This window comes from Nomascus leucogenys, chromosome 3, assembly GCF_006542625.1.
Source record: "Nomascus leucogenys isolate Asia chromosome 3, Asia_NLE_v1, whole genome shotgun sequence".
NCBI classification, from domain to species: Eukaryota; Metazoa; Chordata; class Mammalia; order Primates; family Hylobatidae; genus Nomascus; species Nomascus leucogenys.
This window is the reverse complement of record NC_044383.1, coordinates 26802976-26820605: the sequence shown is the minus strand read 5'-3', so window position 1 is coordinate 26820605 and position 17630 is coordinate 26802976. Positions and strand designations below refer to the sequence as shown.

The window sequence follows — 17630 nt, the reverse complement described above, 5'->3', positions numbered from 1 at the left end:
AGACATGATGCTGCACTGATGATCTTTGTAGGTAAATATGTGTATGCGTCTCTAATCTTTCTGGTTTTTCAATAAGAACAATTGTTATAGGAGGAAATATTGTAGTCTTCCCTTATCCACAAAGTTTAAGTCCATAAGGTATAAGAGTGCTTAAAATGTTCAGAATATTTACCTTATTACTATACCATATTTTTCATGTATTTATTAGTCGGTCAATTTAGAATATTCATTCTTTGTTTTGGGAATTAAAATGACTTAAACACAGAGATTAGTACCCTGCTTACAGGTCTGTTTTGTTTTTCAGGAGCAGACAGGCTTGCTTTTTTCCTTGGCTAAGACAGAGGAGAGACAGAAAAAGGTAAAACAGAGTGTGAGTGTGAGTGTGTGCGTGTGTGTGTATGTGTATAACATCTTCCTTTTGGAAAAGATGTGTGAGTTGCCCAGCTGAGCAAAGAGGAGAGCTCAGAACTACTGGGTGAGAACCCCGCCTCCATGGTCAACCAAGAAAATCAGTCACAGAGAAAGTGCATTTTCTTCTGACGTCTCCATTCCAGGTCAGACCCTAAAATCCTTCTTAAAAAAAGACAAACAAAAACTTCATTAGCCAAAAAGTCTTGCCCTTAATTAGCAGGTCAACAGGATCCTCTGGACAATAGCTCAGAGCCAGGGCAGAGGGACACCTAAAGTGAGAAAGGGATATTAGTAACGAAACAACAAGGGCCTGGTGCGGTGGCTCACACCTGTAACCCCAGCACTTTGGGAGGCTGAGGCGGGCAGACCAAGAGGTCAGGAGTTCAAGACCAGCCTGGCTAACATGGTGAAACCCCATCTCTACTAAAAATACAAAAAATTAGCCGGGCCTGGTGGCAGGCGCCTGTAGTCCCAGCTACTCGGGAGGCTGAGGCAGGAGAATGGGTGAACCCGGGAGGCGGAGCCTGCAGTGAGCGGAGATTGCGCCACCGCACTCCAGCCTGGGCGACAGAGAGACAACGTCTCCAAAAAAAAAGAGAAAAGAAAAATAAAAAAAGAAACAAAACACAATCCAGAATTGAGCTTTTTCACCGTGTTTTTTGGTCTCTTCATTGACTGAGCAACTGAACAATGGTATAATAAACAAAAGGTGAAGGAGGAACAATTATTCCTTCCAGAAGAATTCCAGTTAATAAAAAGAAATGATCAAAATAAAGACAAACTTCATTAGCACACTACAGTAATAATTGCTCTAGGCAAGATTGGCTACAAATACTAAAGTTAGTGCGCAAAACACATGTTCTCAAAGTATCTCTCCAAAATCTTAATCAATTTTCTGGTCATATTAACATATGCTCACACACTTTTTGATACTCATCCTGTCAGGAGTTAGAGCTTAAGTCTCCTTCCCTTGAGTGGGGGCTGAACTTAGTTACTTGCTTCCAACAAACAGAGTATGGAACAAGAAAAAGAGTAACTTTCCAATGGAGAAACCTGGGAGCTTCCAACAAATAGAGTACGAGACAAAAAAAAAGTAACTTTGCAATGGAGAAACCTGGGAGAGACCCCCTTCACCAAGTGATCAAAGTCAACATCATCAGTAGTAAGACATATTGATATTTTATACTCCTTGGTATGACATGATGAGAAGGGTACATCATTTCTGTGATATTCTTCCCAACAATCTATAACCCTGTAATCATGAGAAAATATCAGACTAACTAACCCAATTTGAGGGGCACTCTACAAAATACCTGACTAGCACTCTTCAAAACTGTCCAGGTCATCAGAGACAAGGAAAGACAGAGGAACTCCTATGGATTTGAAGAGACTAAAAAGACATGAAAAATAAATGCAATTTGGGATTCTGGATTGTATCCTGGGTCAGGAAAAAAAAAAAAAGCAGGGGATATTAGTAGAAAACCTGGAGAAATTCAGATAGTCTCTATTTTAGTTCACTGCTTTTTACCAATGTTAATTTTTTATTGGTAAACATTGTACTATGGTAATGTAAGATGTTAACATTAGGTAAAGCTGGATGAATAGGATATGAGAACTCTCTGTATTATCTTTGTAATTGTTCTGTAATTCTAAAATTATTTTTAAATAAAAGAGGAAAAAAATCCTATGCCCAATCTTATTAAGGACATGAATTAGAGCAAAGCCACAATTTCCTACAAAGAGGAAAGTAATCTATTTAGTAAGTCAGCCTCATCACATGGAACGGACTGGTTATGCTGTCATTAAAGCAGGTAAACAACTGTATCACTTCAGCTGTCATGTACTTATGATTCAGGCATTTCAACAATCACAAAAAAATAAAGCTACTTCTTTTTCAAAAAAGTGTTAAGGTTGTTATAGTGGCTCTTATTTCTGAGATGTTCTTATTTTTGATTTATTCATAAGCAGAAAACAATGCTGACAGCCAGAGTTCTTATTTATCCTTGGGCTTCCCTGGTTACCACTGAAAGAACCTGATAGCAGATGACAACATAAAGATGTTGGGTCCAGGAGCTGCTGAAATGTGAGGTCAAATGTAAGGCTTGTGCCTGATGTGGTTGTCTGCTATGTCTCTTTTGGATTCCTCTCTCTTAGGCATCTTGCTTTCCTTGGCTACTGAATTACTCAGGAAGGCCAGCTGATCATAGAAGGCAATGGAAGAGCTGGTTTGTTCTCTGGGATGGTGAAGCAGAAGCTATCCCAAGCGCATAAATATTCTAACAAGTTTCATCCTGTCACAATAGAGTCATAAAATTGCTCTGTTCAGCACATGATAATGGCTTTGTAATTCAATTACTGGTAATATTTGTCTTCTGGGATTTATCTGCCTTAAACTTCAGCACTCATGTAAAACCCTTTACCATAAATCTCATAAATGCAGGTTCTGTCCCCCACCCCAGGGCACGTCTTGCCATGCCTGTGAAAACCTTGACAGCTTTCTCTAAATTATAGAATTGTTCTGTTTAGAGGTGTTGATTTTTTTTTCTTTTTTTTATTTATTATAGTTTAGGTTTTAGGGCACATGTGCACAATGTGCAGGCTTGTTACATATGTATCCATGTGCCATGTTGGTTTGCTGCACCCATTAACTTGTCATTTAGCATTAGGTATATCTCCTAATGCTGTCCATCCCCCCTCCCCCCACCCCACAACAGTCCCCAGAGTGTGATGTTCCCCTTCCTGTGTCCATGAGTTCTCATTGTTCAATTCCCACCTATGAGTGAGAACATGCGGTGTTTGGTTTTTTGTCCTTGCGATAGTTTACTGATGTTTTAAGTGCCAAAGTCAACAATAAAAAATAGTGGGACAGGTCCATTTCCTCTAGTTATTCTCTTTAGAGGAAGATAGATCCTGCCAGAGAGACGAAGTTCCATTCCCAAACAAAAATGATGTTTCCATCCATTTCTCTAGCATTTTTAAGAAGAGATTCCTGCAAGGCATAGGGGGTCAGATGAGATGTTTTCTAAGTTCTCTTTGATCCTGAGATTCCGATGCATAAATACATCAGGGCTCATCACCTACATAGATTCACTAGTCTTACAGTTGGTTTTAGAATTTTCCTCTATCTACTCTGCCTTTCTTTTCTGCTCAGTCAAATAAGTCAACCTTCAATTTTTGGGTCTTCTCTACTCTTCTGTCTTGAATTTAGCATTCTGCATCTCAGTAGTTATCTACTATGACAACCCTATTTAACCTTCAATTTGAAAATGTACTTAAAGATACAGCATGACAGCTAGATAGGAAGAATAAGTGCTCATGTTCTATAGCACAACAGGATGACTACAGTTAACAATAATCTATTATATATTTTCCAATAGCAAGAGCAGAGGATATAGAATGATCCCAGCCCAAAGAAATAAATGTTTGCGAAGATGGATATGCTAATTACTCTGATCTGATAACTATACATTATATGTATCCCATAAATATGTACTATTATGTGTCAATTGAAATATTAAAATAAATAAAATGAATAAATAATGCCACCTCATCCCCATTATCTGTCCTACGTTTTTCACTCACTCAGAAAATATTTATTGAGCACCTCTTCCATCCATTCCAAAATGCTAATTTTTTCTCATTTTAACATCTTGTACATCAGTAGGTATCTTATGATTGTTCAAATGTTATACAGGCATACTTCGATTGCACTTCATTTTATTGCTCTTCACAGATACTGAGTTTTTTTGTTTTTTTTGTTTGTTTGTTTTTTACAAATAGAAGGTTTGTGGCAGCCCTTCATGCAGCAATTCTATCAGTGCCATTTTTCCAAAAGCACGTGCTCACTTCATGTCTCCGTGCCACATTTTGCTAATTTTTGCAATACTTCAAACTTTTTCATGATTATGACACCTGTTACGGTGATGTGTGATCAGTGATCTTTGATGTGACTATTGCGATTGTTTTGGAGTGCCACAAACAACAACCATATAAGACTGCAAACTTAATTGATAAATGGCATGTGTGTTCTGACGGCTCCACAGACCAGCGATTCCCCCATCTCTCTCCCTCTCCTCAGGCCTCCCTATTCCCCAAGATGCAAGAATATTGCAACATTCACTTATTCGTGCTAGTCTGGAATGAAACCCACAATATATCTTAGATATACCTATAGTTTAATTGGCAGGATTTTTTTGCTGATATATAAAATAATAATGCATCTTCCTTTGATGAAAATTTAGACTTTATGATATACAGTACGTGCCACCAACTGTTCTAGGCACTTTGCTGTCTCCGCTCTGTGGTCAATTTCTTCTTACACGTGTGTGTGTGTGTGTGTGTGTGTGTAACAATGCTTTCCTTTTGTCTTCTCCCACATTTACCTATGTTTTCTGCAGAAAATATGTCAATATTGATTATATTGACTAATCCTACATCTCAGTATTTCAGTATTTTGCTTTCAGGATATAGAAAGGGGAAGCATGACTCAACCAGAGGAGGAATATTACCCAAATATACGTAATGTGGCATACACAAATGCTCTCATTTTGGGGAAAGTTATTTATCACATTTAAGTTATGGAGGAGCAGAAATGCCATCATGCTAGGTAGAGGCATAATTTTGCTTTTGTTTTAATTTGGGAGTTATACATGGTTTCAAAATACCTGCACAGGTGACAAGTTTTCAAAGGGTAGACTGTGATTTACTTCTGCCTGAACTATATTTCTCAGAGTCTCGGTATGGTTTCATATTAGAATTCGCCAAAAGGAAATATGAGATTTGGAAGGCAGGAAAGGAGTGCAGTCAATTCCTTCCAAGACTCATTTTAGTTAGTGGTAGTGAGAGAGGCAGATGCAGATGTCCCGACAGGTTCTAGTTTGTCCTTGTTCTTCTCTTCCCAATTCCATGCCCAGTTTTACTTGAGACTGCCTGCCTCGTGACCTCAGGCCCCAAAGCTGCTTGGCTGCAAACTCACTGAGCAGTAGCTATGCAGGGGAAATATCCTTCCATATGCTTCCTTAGGCATTCTCTTTGCAGTCCTACCTAAGCAGCTGCAAGCCCCTTTATGGAAGGAACTGTGTTTCCTACATCTTTGTGGCCAGAATTTGGCCTGTAAAATCACTCCATTGAAATTAATTAAATGAGTTGAATAATATAAAGTTGAGAAGCTACAAATAAAACCTTCAGCTGATTTTCTATCACCTGATTTTGGACAAGAAAGAAGTAAAATACATGCACACATTAAAAATTCCCATTGATAATATAAATTATTCAATCGAATCAAAATGAGATTGCCACATTTCAGAAACACATTAATACCCAACTCTTCCCTATTCCTCTTTTTAGTAGCAGTTAACGTTTACTCATCACGTATGTAACCAACCTGAATGATCTCATTTTAATCCTTATAATGATATCTACCTTCCATAAGGAAGATACTCTTATGAGGACCATTTTACTGATGAATACTGTAAGGCTTAAGGAAGTTAATTAAAGAGCTCAATGTCACACCCCTTGAAAACAGGATTCTGGCAAAGGTATTCTGACTCTAGAACTCCCATTTTTACACATTAAACACCATCTCCTATTGACTAAAGGCAACATTCAAAGTCGATAATTGAATGAACAAGGATAAGCATACAAGGACATGATGCAAACTCAGAGGCCCTTAATTTGAAAGCTAAGTGAGGTGTGATCACTAGAGCCAAGTCAATTCCTTCTAATAAAATTCTAAATTAAGAAGACACAATTATGAGGATTTTTTTTCCCTCTTACCCTCATTCATGGCAATCACTCGCATTCTGCCACCACAGGAATTCTTAGTGAAGTCTCGAGAAGTGACTGAATATCTATTGTTCAAAGATAGAGAAGCTGCAGCCTATGGGGACAGGCATCATCAAGATAAGGATGACAGGAATCAATGATGGCCATTAGTGAATGAAAGTTGCATGAAAAGTGATGGGCTCACACTGCAGCAGGGGAAATTTAACTTAATTTGAAGGGAAAACTTGCTAATCACTGTTAAAGATTAAGAAGTGGAGGAGGGGCGGGGTGTAGTGGCTCAGGCCTGTAATACCAGCACTTTGGGAGGCCGAGTCAGGCGGATCACGAGATAGGAGATCGAGATCATCCTGGCTAACACGGTGAAACCCCGTCTCTAGTAAAAATACAAAAAATTAGCCGGGCGTGGTGGTGGGTGCCTGTAGTCCAAGCTACTCAGGAGGCTGAGGCAGGAGAATGGCGTGAACCCGGGAGACGGAACTTGCAGTGAGCCGAGGCGCCACTGCACTCCAGACTGGGCGACAGAGTGAGACTCCATCTCAAAAAAGAAAAAGAAAAAGAAAAAGAAAAAGGCCGGGTGCTGCGGCTCATGTCTGTAATCCCAGCACTTTGGGAGGCCGAGGCGGGTGGATCAGGAGGTCAGGAGATCGAGACCATCCTGGGTAACATGATGAAACCCCCTCTCTACTAAAAATACAAAAAAAATTAGCTGGGCGTGGTGGCAGGTGCCTGTAGTCCCAGCTACTAGGGAGGCTGAGGCAGGAGAATGGCGTGAAACTGCGAGGTGGAGGTTGCAGTGAGCCGAGATCACGCCACTGCACTCCAGCCTGGGCAACAGAGCAAGACTCCATCTCAAAAAAAAAAAAAAAATTGTGGAGGAGGTGCAAAAGGGTTAGCGAGAGGCATTCATGTGGAGATCATTAGCAATAAAAAAAGAAGAAATACCATGCCTCTCAAGGTAGTAAAAATTTTCTTATCTAGCATTCCTAATGCAGGCACTAGAAATGCCTCAGTACAGACCTTGGGACGGGATCTCTGGGACGATTCTCTGTCACTTCTCCCTGCTCCTTATCCAAACCATACAGGATTCTACTCAGAGGGCAGGAGCTCAGAATTAGAAGAGACTGCCTGGGAGAATAAGGGGAAGTATAAAAGAAGAGCGAATAAAGTCCATTCTCAAAGAACAGGGCTTTCTGAGTTCTTCTCCTGAACTCCATATTCTGAAATGTATCAAGACCTGTCAAAATCAGCAATAAAGGACAGGCTCGCACTGTGAGAGCAGTCTAGGATGAGTCTTTCTGTTTTTGCTTGAATTTCTCTGGTTACAGGGATCTCATTACTCCTTAGGACAGCCTAAGGAGTTAATAAATAACCTAGTGCATAGAAAAGTGTGCCTTTCATGGATCTAAAATTTTCCTTCCTTCAATATATACTTCAGCGATTTAGAATTCTGGCATTTTCATGCTAGAGGGAAATACAGAGGTTACCTGCTATAGCTCTCTAATTTAACTAATGAGGTCTACTCAAGATATTTCAGTCTGTGTGTTGATGGATTTATATGTGTACACGTACAAGCATGTGTAAATCTGATGAATTTTAGTACCCTGTGTGTGTGTATGCACAAGTTTCTGCTGCTCTATTTACTGTAGTACACAAAATAGAAATATGTTAAAGGCAGAGCCTTGAACCTTAAAAAACTTATCTTCTAGAAGGAAATGAAAAGAAGACAATAAAGAAATATATGTGGAGAACATATTAAGTGCTAAGTTACTTAATGGTAATAATGATAATATGTCATTTTTAATTCTAAAAATAAGACTTTGTAGCAGGAAATTGAAGCTTGGGCAGGTGAAATTTTTTCTTGGAATCACCTAGTTAATTAATAGTAAAGCTAGAAATTTACACCTGAATATGTTCATCCTTAATCCATGCTTTTCCTACCAATCACATATATAGACCTGCAATCCGGTACATGGTATGATATATTACATTTTATCTGTGACATCGTGACATTTAAATTCAGAGAAGAAAGAGATTTCTTTTGTCCCTAAAAGCAGGAAGAACCAAAGAAGGCTCCATGGCAGAGGTGGGCTTTGGTATAAGGCCATAAAGATCCACTGTGATCCTAATGACAAAAATCCTCACACAGCATCTTTGTATTCAAAGACGAAAACTGTCCTGGCTCATAATAGGTGCTAAAAATTAATCATTGCTAAAATAAATAAGGACAGATGTAAGAAGTATTGACAGATCCATAGACTTACTAGTGCTTACTATTACTTACCTGGCCTCCTGGAATTTAGCATACAGAATTGGAGTGGGTAGTAGGTCAGAAAAAGTACATTCGAGCCCACAATGGCAAGAACCTAGTTAGATTCTTCCTCTTCAATTTATGTTGCAAACAATGAGGAATGAGACAAATATTTGATTGGGGAGACACAAGAGTCCTTAGGCAGTGATATAGGAAGATGAATGGAGAGGCTTTTTCATTATTTCTCAGTGGGGTGTTGGTGGTGGAGCTAAACCAGGGTAATGCTAAGGAGAATGGGAGAGGAAGTGGGCAGGGATAATACTATGAGGGAAGAACTGACACAACTTGGAAATCTACATATTTAAGAAGAGATAAGAGAGCAGAGATAAATATGACCCAAGAGTGGTCACGCTGGGATATGAGGAATAAGGAAATATGGAAGCCTATTTTTAAAAAGCTGATTCTAAATGGTAAGATACTCCACTGCCACCTCAACATAAATTGAAAGTGAGTGATAGTATTCATTTTGAAGTTTTCTGCAGACAGTGACCTGCTTCATAGCTTTGAGTAAGAGATGAGGCAGAGTGTCTTGGGGAAAAAAAAAAGCCATACCCCTTTCCTAATATATTGTCTATATATCTGGTCATTTTTATCTAATAGAGTTTTATGCTCTTTCTCTCCTTTTTTTGTAACCTTTTTAGACTTCATCCCATTTCCAGTTTGCAGAACCTAGAGAAGGAAAAATGCAGAGGCTCAGTCTCTTGTTACTGAATCCACTAAATTCACGAGGGGCGGGAAGAGGAAAGAGTTGCAGCCATCTCGTGCCACATTCTCTAAGTCTCTTTGGTGTGGGTGGCTTAAAGAAGTCTTAGGGGTGCTGTGCTGAATGGCTGGTATATCTGAAGGAGGAAGAGAAATGGCCATGGTGACCTCGTGTATATAAAACAAACTATCAAACAACAATAAGAGAGATAAAAACCTGAAGTTGGCTTGGCAGCAATATTCAACAAGGCCTTGAGAATGAATGATAATGATACAAGTCAGAATCAGAGAGAGAGAGAGAGGCTATTTTATATTCTGGAGTGTTTTCTGATCATGGACAGGTATGTTATCAAAAGTTTATGAAGCTGCCTCTTTCGTGTCAGTCTTGATACTCAAGGTTAGAGGAGAAAATTTGGGGCAGCGATAATAGGCCAGGTATACAAAAAAAAAAAAAGTCACTTCAAGGGGTAGTGGTGAGGCCCAGTGGATGTGGATAAAGTACCTGCCAATGTAGGATTTTTATGTAAGAAGAGAACTCAAGCTCAAGCCAGACTGTATTGGTCCATGGCAGTGGGGACCATGAAGATACACTGGAGGTAGATTATAGCATAGTGTGCAGATAACACAGGCTCTCTAGCCAGACATACCTGGGTTTAAATTTCATTACTATTGTCTACTAGTGTGAGACATTAGGCAAAATTATATAAGCTTGTGTTTATTTATTTACCTGATTTATTTCTCGACCAAAACATCTCTGGATAATGGGTACCTCTTGTTGATGTCTTCGTATTATCCTCCCCATGTCTTTTGGTAAAAGCACCTTAGTCTCTCCTGGGGCATCATATTCCTTACTTTCTGCCCATGTGGTTTAGTAAAATTGATTCTAGCCCCAGGTCTATCTATGGGCATTTTACTTAATCAGAGCCCATAAGATTTAATTCTAGGAGTTTTTCTGGAACAAGCAAGAAGTCCTTTTTTTTTACATTGGAGTGAATTGGGAAGATAGAAGCTTCTAGAGGCCACTGCAAAGAGAAATTGTGCCCAAGTGAAGCTAAAACAGAGGAAAGCAGAGTGGAATGATGGGGAGAGATCAAGATCTGATGCCTTTAAGAAGCCTATGGATATAGTGGAGTCTAATAAAGTTCCTTCTGACTTTCCAGACGCATAAGCCAGTATCTCTTTAAAAATTTTTTTCTTCTTAAAACAGGATGCATTTTTCTATCACATCTCTTGAAAGAGTCTTGATCAATAAACCATTTCACATCAATTATTTGAGGATTGATTTAAACAATATATGCAAAATACTTAGCACAAGGCTTGGCACACAGTAAATGCTCAACAAATGGGACTTGTTGAAAAAGATGTGGAATGGGAAGTCATTCACATTGACTGGCATTGAACTGTGGGGAAGAATGAGAATGTGTATACATGCTGAAATGCACTGAGTATAGCATAAGGATAAACATTATCCTTCTGCTATATAATACAGATGTCATATAACCCCCGGAGGGACATTCTTGAAACATAGCTGGCATTCCAAAATAACAAAGGTTCATTGCTGAGCCAACTCTTGATTTTCCATGTGTGAATTAGTCACAGAAAATATGTATCACCATTCAGCTGTCCCTACTTCAAGCCAGCTGTCTGTATGTCAGAGCAACATAATCAATAAGGTAAGGCTGAACCTATTTTTAATTAAGTGAAACAGCCCTAAGATTGCATTGTCTTTTGCATAATTAATAGATTGCTGAAGAATTTCTAATGAGAAATGCCTTCCATTGCTTTATACTATACTTGACTCAGATCCTAACAAACCACATTCACTATCCTCGAGTAGAGAATTTGGCTTCTGACAGGAGGTTTCCTTATTTAAGGCATTTGGATACCACTGATCGTCCACCACCATGTTCTTTGTTCAGTGTCAAATGCAGCACCTTAGCTTTTACCTACTGAAGTGCTAAACTAAAATAAAATTTCAAAATTTAAAGTTTTTTCTCCTGTCTTTTATTGGAGGAAGAAAAGGGAGTAAGTCTTGAATTTGAACTGATCTTTCAAAACCTGGCTGTTACAAATTATGTGTTATGTTGGATAAACTACATCACTTCACTTTTCTGTTTCATCAAAATGGGGATAATAACCACTACCATATAATCTTGTTAAGAGGATCAAATAGCATGATTATCATCTGGCTAGCTAGACCAATGTAGTTACTCAACAAATACAAATCCCCTGATGGAATTATATCCTTATGACACTCAGTTCTCCCATCTACATATTTTTTCCCTAATAAGAAAACCCATCTTCCCTTACAGTAACATAATCTTTTTGTGTGTGTGCCTTTTTTTCCCTTTTTAGGAATTACATTTCCTCCAACCTTGAACCATGCAGTTTGATTAGGTCTCAACCCCAGACTGTATTTCAATTCTTGGGGTAGATACATGTCTGACCTACTTGAGTAATGAATTATCTTGTATGTCCTTGATCCAAGCCAGGCCTCTCAGATTCAATCCCTGGAAATAGAGAAAAAGAGACAGACTAGCTTGATGGGGCTTCTAAGCTGTTAAAATGTAAGCCTAGGCTGGGCACTGCGGCTCACACCTGTAATCCTAGCATTTTGGGAGGCTGAGGCAGGCGGATTGCCTCAGCTCAGGAGTTCAAGACCAGCCTGGGCAACATGGTGAAACTCTCTCTACTAAAATACAAAAAATTAGCCAGGCATGGTGGCATGTGCCTGTAATCTCAGCTACTCAGGAGGCTGAAGCAGGAGAATCTCTTGAACCCGGGAGACAGAGGTGGCAATGAGCCGAGATCACACCACTGCACTCCAGCCTGGGTGACAGAGAAAGACAATGTCTCAACAAAAACAAACAGAAAAGTAAGCCTAAAGCTGCTAGTGTCCACCACTGTCACAAAATGGGGAAAGCAAACCTGATCATGAAGACAACACAAAGAAAAACAAAACTAATAGAGATAGAAATAGATATGAATAATATTAACACTGTTACCCAGTGGACATTCAATATGGTTCTTAGGCACAAGGCATGTAACCAACTCACAAGAAGCATCTCATTTGATGAAGTAGGTATTAATTATTTTACAGGGGAAAAAACTGAGTCACACAGAAGTTATGTAACTTCCCCATGATTTTTTTTACTTAGTAAATGGCAACGCTAGAAATTAAACCTCAGTGTCCTTGAACCCCTTGACCTACAGGTTGTACTGCTTCCCAATATAATTGATTTCCAGCACAGGAAACAACAAGACCACTGTTGCTGTCGGTTAAATTAAAAGGACACCTATTCTATTAATGGTAATATTATGCTGTCTCTTACATGATGTCCTATGTATGTAAATCAGTTTTAGAAACCATCTGAACTCCTTGGAGGAAAGTTCATATTTATGGTTGCTATGGTAATATTAATAAAACCAGCTCAATACTCCCATACACTGTTCTTTTAGATAAACATAGAGATTGACCCTTCTGCTGTTAAAGCTTGAAACTTGTATTTGTTTTATCTGAGTTCCTTCCTCAGGAAGGATCTTCAAGCCTCTCAAAAAAAAATTATTAAAGAACTGAAACTCACCAGATCATGAACCAGATGCCTCCTTGCCCCTCCCTAGTTCCTGTTTTACACCCTGTTACATTGATTTCCTGCTATATAAACCCATACTTTTAGCCAGGGAGATGGATTTGAGACTGAGCCCCCGTCTCCTTGGCTGCAGCACCTGATTAAAGCCTTCTTCTTTGGCAATACTTGCTGTCTCAGTGACTGGCTTTTTGTGCAGTAGGGTCTTGACCAAACCTCCAGTGCTTTGGTAACATTAGCAGAAACCACTGTGATAACATAAGAATAAGCTGTTACATGCCATAATTATTTCACAATTGCTATTTATTACTTCCAGAGGTGGCATGACCATTGCTACCAGAAATAAAAATAATTATCAACATGTTAGGTGATGAGGAAAAAATATGAATTTGTCTTCATATCTTCTCTAGGGAAATTCTGTTATTACCCATGGTAACTTAACAATTTGATTTAACACTAGAGAAATCTCCCTCAGTCCCATACACACCCCCAATAGCCAGGTTCCAAGCAGAAATGATTAAAGGAGGTTTCTTTTAACTATACTTGCTGAATTATCCTAGATAGCCCCATAGTTCCTACATAATTTGAAGTAATTGGTTTCCAGAAGTGAATCTAATAAATATTGCTTTGATTGACAACTTTTCTGTCAGCTTAAGGTAGTTGCTCAGAGTTAGAAATTACAGACCATGTGGGCAGAGACCGAGATTTTCATCAACAGTCATGGTACTATGCAATTTACGAGTTCCCATGCCTTCTCTAGAAAAATCAGCTAAGCTTAAGGAACCCTTGTGAGCCATTTGACAAGCACAGTTGGCACTGTGGTCAAAAGAACTTTGGGCTCTCACCATTGATATGCCTGAGTGGGCTAGACTTCCAGGGCTCACAGTCCCAGCCAAGAATGTAAGGCTAAGAGGCAGAGACAACAGCATTTGTTGATTTAGTAGAGCACAGACTTTGGTGACAGACAGCCTTCATTCAAATTCTGGCTCTGGCACTTTCCAGCTGTGTGACTTTAGCCAAATTGCTTACCTTCTCTATGCCATAGGTTCCCTCTCTGTTAATGATGATAATGAAAAGCTTACTTCAGAAGGTTGTTATGAGGATTAAATAGCTTAAGTTTAAGTAGTGCTTGTTGCACTATTAAGACTTGAATGGGCAAGATGTGTCTGTATTCAAAAAAACAGGAGGTTTTATTTCTTTTACTTAACAGATCAATAAGAATTCATACACAATACTGTGTAATGTTTTTATAAAGATAATTTTATGGCTTTTGATCAGAAGAGCTTTGCTAATCAAGCTTTCATATAGAAGATTCCTTCTTCAAGGAATAGGTAAGAAAATATTGCAATTAGCACTGGTAGAAGCAGTGGTGAGGTCTGCTCAGGTTATAATAATGCATAAATAAGACCTCTGGTGACATAGAAAACACTGTATATACATACCACTTACATGGGAAATGTTCTCATCTCGGTTCCTTTTTCTTGCCCATCCTTTCAATATTTTTCATTGTTTCTATTGGTAGGAACCAACTTCTGCAAAGTCCTCTGAATGGCTACTTCCTACCCTCTAGTGCTGGGCACCATGTACAGATATTTGCAGTCATTTGAAAGTGGGACTTGAGAAAAGATTTATCCCTCATGCTTTTTCATTAGCAAAGCAGCAACTCCATTTCCAGGATAAACTAGGAGGACAACATTCATTTATTTCAGTCCTTCATTTGCTTATTTTCTGAGGCCTTTCTACGCACATATAACACCCCCAAAAAGGCAGAGAATGAAAGAAAAAGACATGAACCCTCTCTTCCATAAACTAACTTTATACTTTATAGGCAAAACACACAGAGATGAAGGTTTCTCATGAATACGATACAAAATTAGTTGAGAGAGGGAGAAAAAAACGCTGACCAGAGAAGGGAGATTCAATAAGAGACAGAGTTGAGTTCCTGGAGACAGAAGATGTCAATTTGGACTTTAGAAGCAAGGCTCACAGCATCCTGAACAAGAGCACCAGAGGGAGAGAGGTAAATAAGCTTCTGTGCAACAAAAACCTCCTTTAGTTACAAATGCCTCGTTACGATAGGGGAAAAAGTGGTATCTTACCATATAGAAGTCTCCGTGTTACCTCTGAGCCAGTTTGTTTGCAAATGGCTTGTCTAACTTTTTCAGGCAGTTTTGCTAGCTTTTTAAGAGATTTCTCTAATGTAGTTCTCTGGCTTTCAACTCCCACAGGGGTTTTAGGGCAGTGTTTGAAAATGAGAAAGATAAAAATGCATTCCTTTTAGAAGTTCATATAAAAGCGAAAGAATTGGAGTGGAGGTGGGAAGCTATTATGTACTTTGGTGATCTATTCTGCCTGTAACTCTAAAGGCTGATGACAGGCAGTGTGATTTCAGGAGGAATCAAGAGGAGATACTTTCAACTGCCCTCATTGCAGGGAGCTCATTGGCTCCTAAAAGGTCACTGTCACAGTGATTTCTGAATGACATGAATAAAGGATATTTAAACTCTTGTCTGAGCGAATTCCTTGTAATATGGTTTATAGTAGTAAAAATCTTGACACAACCTAAATGTCTTTTCCACAGGCAGATTAGAGAAATTAGGGTAAGGTAGAATCACGTCTTTGGCAGGAGGTAGGATGTACGCTCAAAGGTATTGATAAATATTAATATCAAAATCACACTAGAATGTTCTGTGCTTTGTTCTTACTTTGCCAGAATCTAAGATCTTGGAAACTTAAAAGCCACAGTTAACTTCTGATATTTTCCTTGTTTTCAATTTTATCCACCCATTCCCATGGACACAGCCACCTCTAGTTTAATTAGGCAGATGAACTGAAGCGGTTAAAGAAAGGAATGCTATTTCCTTTGTCCCTTTCTTTGTCTTGCTGCCCCCTTCTCTCTTTCTCTTCATGTATTTCTCTTTTCCCATACACACATCCCATTAACATATATAGTTTATGTTTTGCATTAATTAGGCATAAGATTTACCTCCAATCTATATTCTTAGAGCAAAATGATATGTAGTCAACTAAAAATAATGATATATGCATAATAAACTGCATCCCTCAAAAAAAACAAGGCATAGAACAGTGTGCACAGCTACCATTTATGTAAATGCAAGTATCTCTATCTATGTATGTTAGGGACTGAATATTTTTGTCTTCTCAAAATTCATATGTTGAAACCATAACCCACTCTGATGTGATGGTATTTGCAAACAGGGCCTTTAAGAAGTGATTAGGTTTAGCTTAGATCATGAGGATAGGGTCCTCATGATGGGATTAATGCCCTGATAAGAAGAGGAAGAGGCCGGGCGCGGTGGCTCACGCCTGTAATCCCAGCACTTCCGGAGGCTGAGGTGGGGGGATCATGAGGTCAGGAAATCAAGACCATCCTGGCTAACATGGTGAAACCCCATCTCTACTAAAAATACAAAAAATTAGCCAGGCGTGATGGTGGGTGCCTGTAGTCCCAGCTACTGGGGAGGCTGAGGCAGGAGAATGGCGTGAACCTGGGAAGCAGAGCTTGCAGTGAGCTGAGATCGGACCACTGCACTCCAGCCTGGTGACAGAGGAGACTCCGTCTCAAAAATAAAAACAAAAAAAAAGGAGGAAGAGAGATCAGAGCTCTCTCTTTCTACCATGTATGGACACAGGCAGACAGGAGCCATCTGCAAGCCAGGAAGGGAGTTGTTAACAGGAACCAAATCTGCCGGCACCTTGATCTCGAACTCCCCAGCCTCCAGAACAATGAAGAATAAATATCTGTTGTTTAAGCCACCCAGTCTATGGTATTCTGTTACTGCAGCCCAAGCAAAGTAAGACTACACACACACAAACACACACACACTAACACACACACACACACACACGCACGCACATTTGGCAATTCACAGAACATTTCTAGAAAGATAATTGAGAAACTAGCAATAGCAACTGTGTCCCACATGACAAGGAGAAGGCCGGCCAGGCACGGTGGCTCAAGCCTATAATCCCAGCACTGTGGGAAGCAGAGGTAAGCGGATCACTTGAGGTCAGGAGTTCAAGACCAGCCTGGCCAACACGGTGAAACCCCATCTCTACTAAAAATCCAAAAAGTAGCCAGGCATGGTGGCATGCACCTGTAATCCAAGCTACTGGGAAGGCTGAGGCAGGAGAATCGTTTGAACAAAGTAGGCAGAAGTTGCAGTGAGCTCAGACCGCACCACTGCACTGCAGCCTGGGCGACAGAGTGAGACTGTCTATAATAAATAAATAAATAAATAAATAAATAAATAAATAACAAGGAGAAGGCCTACAAGATCCAAAATCAGGAATGAGAGGAAGATCTACTTTTAGACTAAATAAAACCTACTTATTTAGACTGAAAATCTTCATTTGAATATGCGATATATGTGTATATAATGCTTTTAGTAATAAAAAGTCACTATTAGATTTTTTTAAATGTCTGTCTCAAAGGTTCCACCAAAATATAACAAAGCAATTCTCATAAAGCCCCTGCAGTTCACTAACCTCCATAATCCATTTGGGGTTTTTCAAAAAGACTGACACATTTTTTAACATTCTCTTAAATTGTTTCTTACTCTAATGTCACATCCTGCCCTGAGGGGATGTGGGCATGTCCCAGTAAGAACAGACCTTATGTGAGAGCACTGGTGAGAACAAGATTCCAATGGTCATTTACTAGGTCATATATGACTAGGTCATATCTTAATGTGCTACAAGATAAAGTGAGACTTACCAGTAGAACCTGTTTGGTACAACCCCTTCTTGGATAAGCTGCCATCTTCTCCCAAATTCAGCAGAGCTGTATAACTGTAAAGAACAGAAATTACTCAGTA

General features: G+C 39.3%; 1 protein-coding gene across 3 annotated transcripts in view; it reads right to left on the bottom strand.

Moving 5' to 3' along the window:
* Window positions 1-17630, bottom strand: part of SORCS1 (sortilin related VPS10 domain containing receptor 1) — a 602977-nt gene that overhangs the window by 172880 nt on the left and 412467 nt on the right. For all 3 annotated transcript variants that reach the window (XM_030807336.1, XM_003255446.4, XM_012505615.2), the window contains exon 5: window positions 17531-17604. In XM_030807336.1, coding sequence (XP_030663196.1) covers window positions 17531-17604 — 74 coding nt within the window. The remainder of the gene's footprint in view (window positions 1-17530; window positions 17605-17630) is intronic.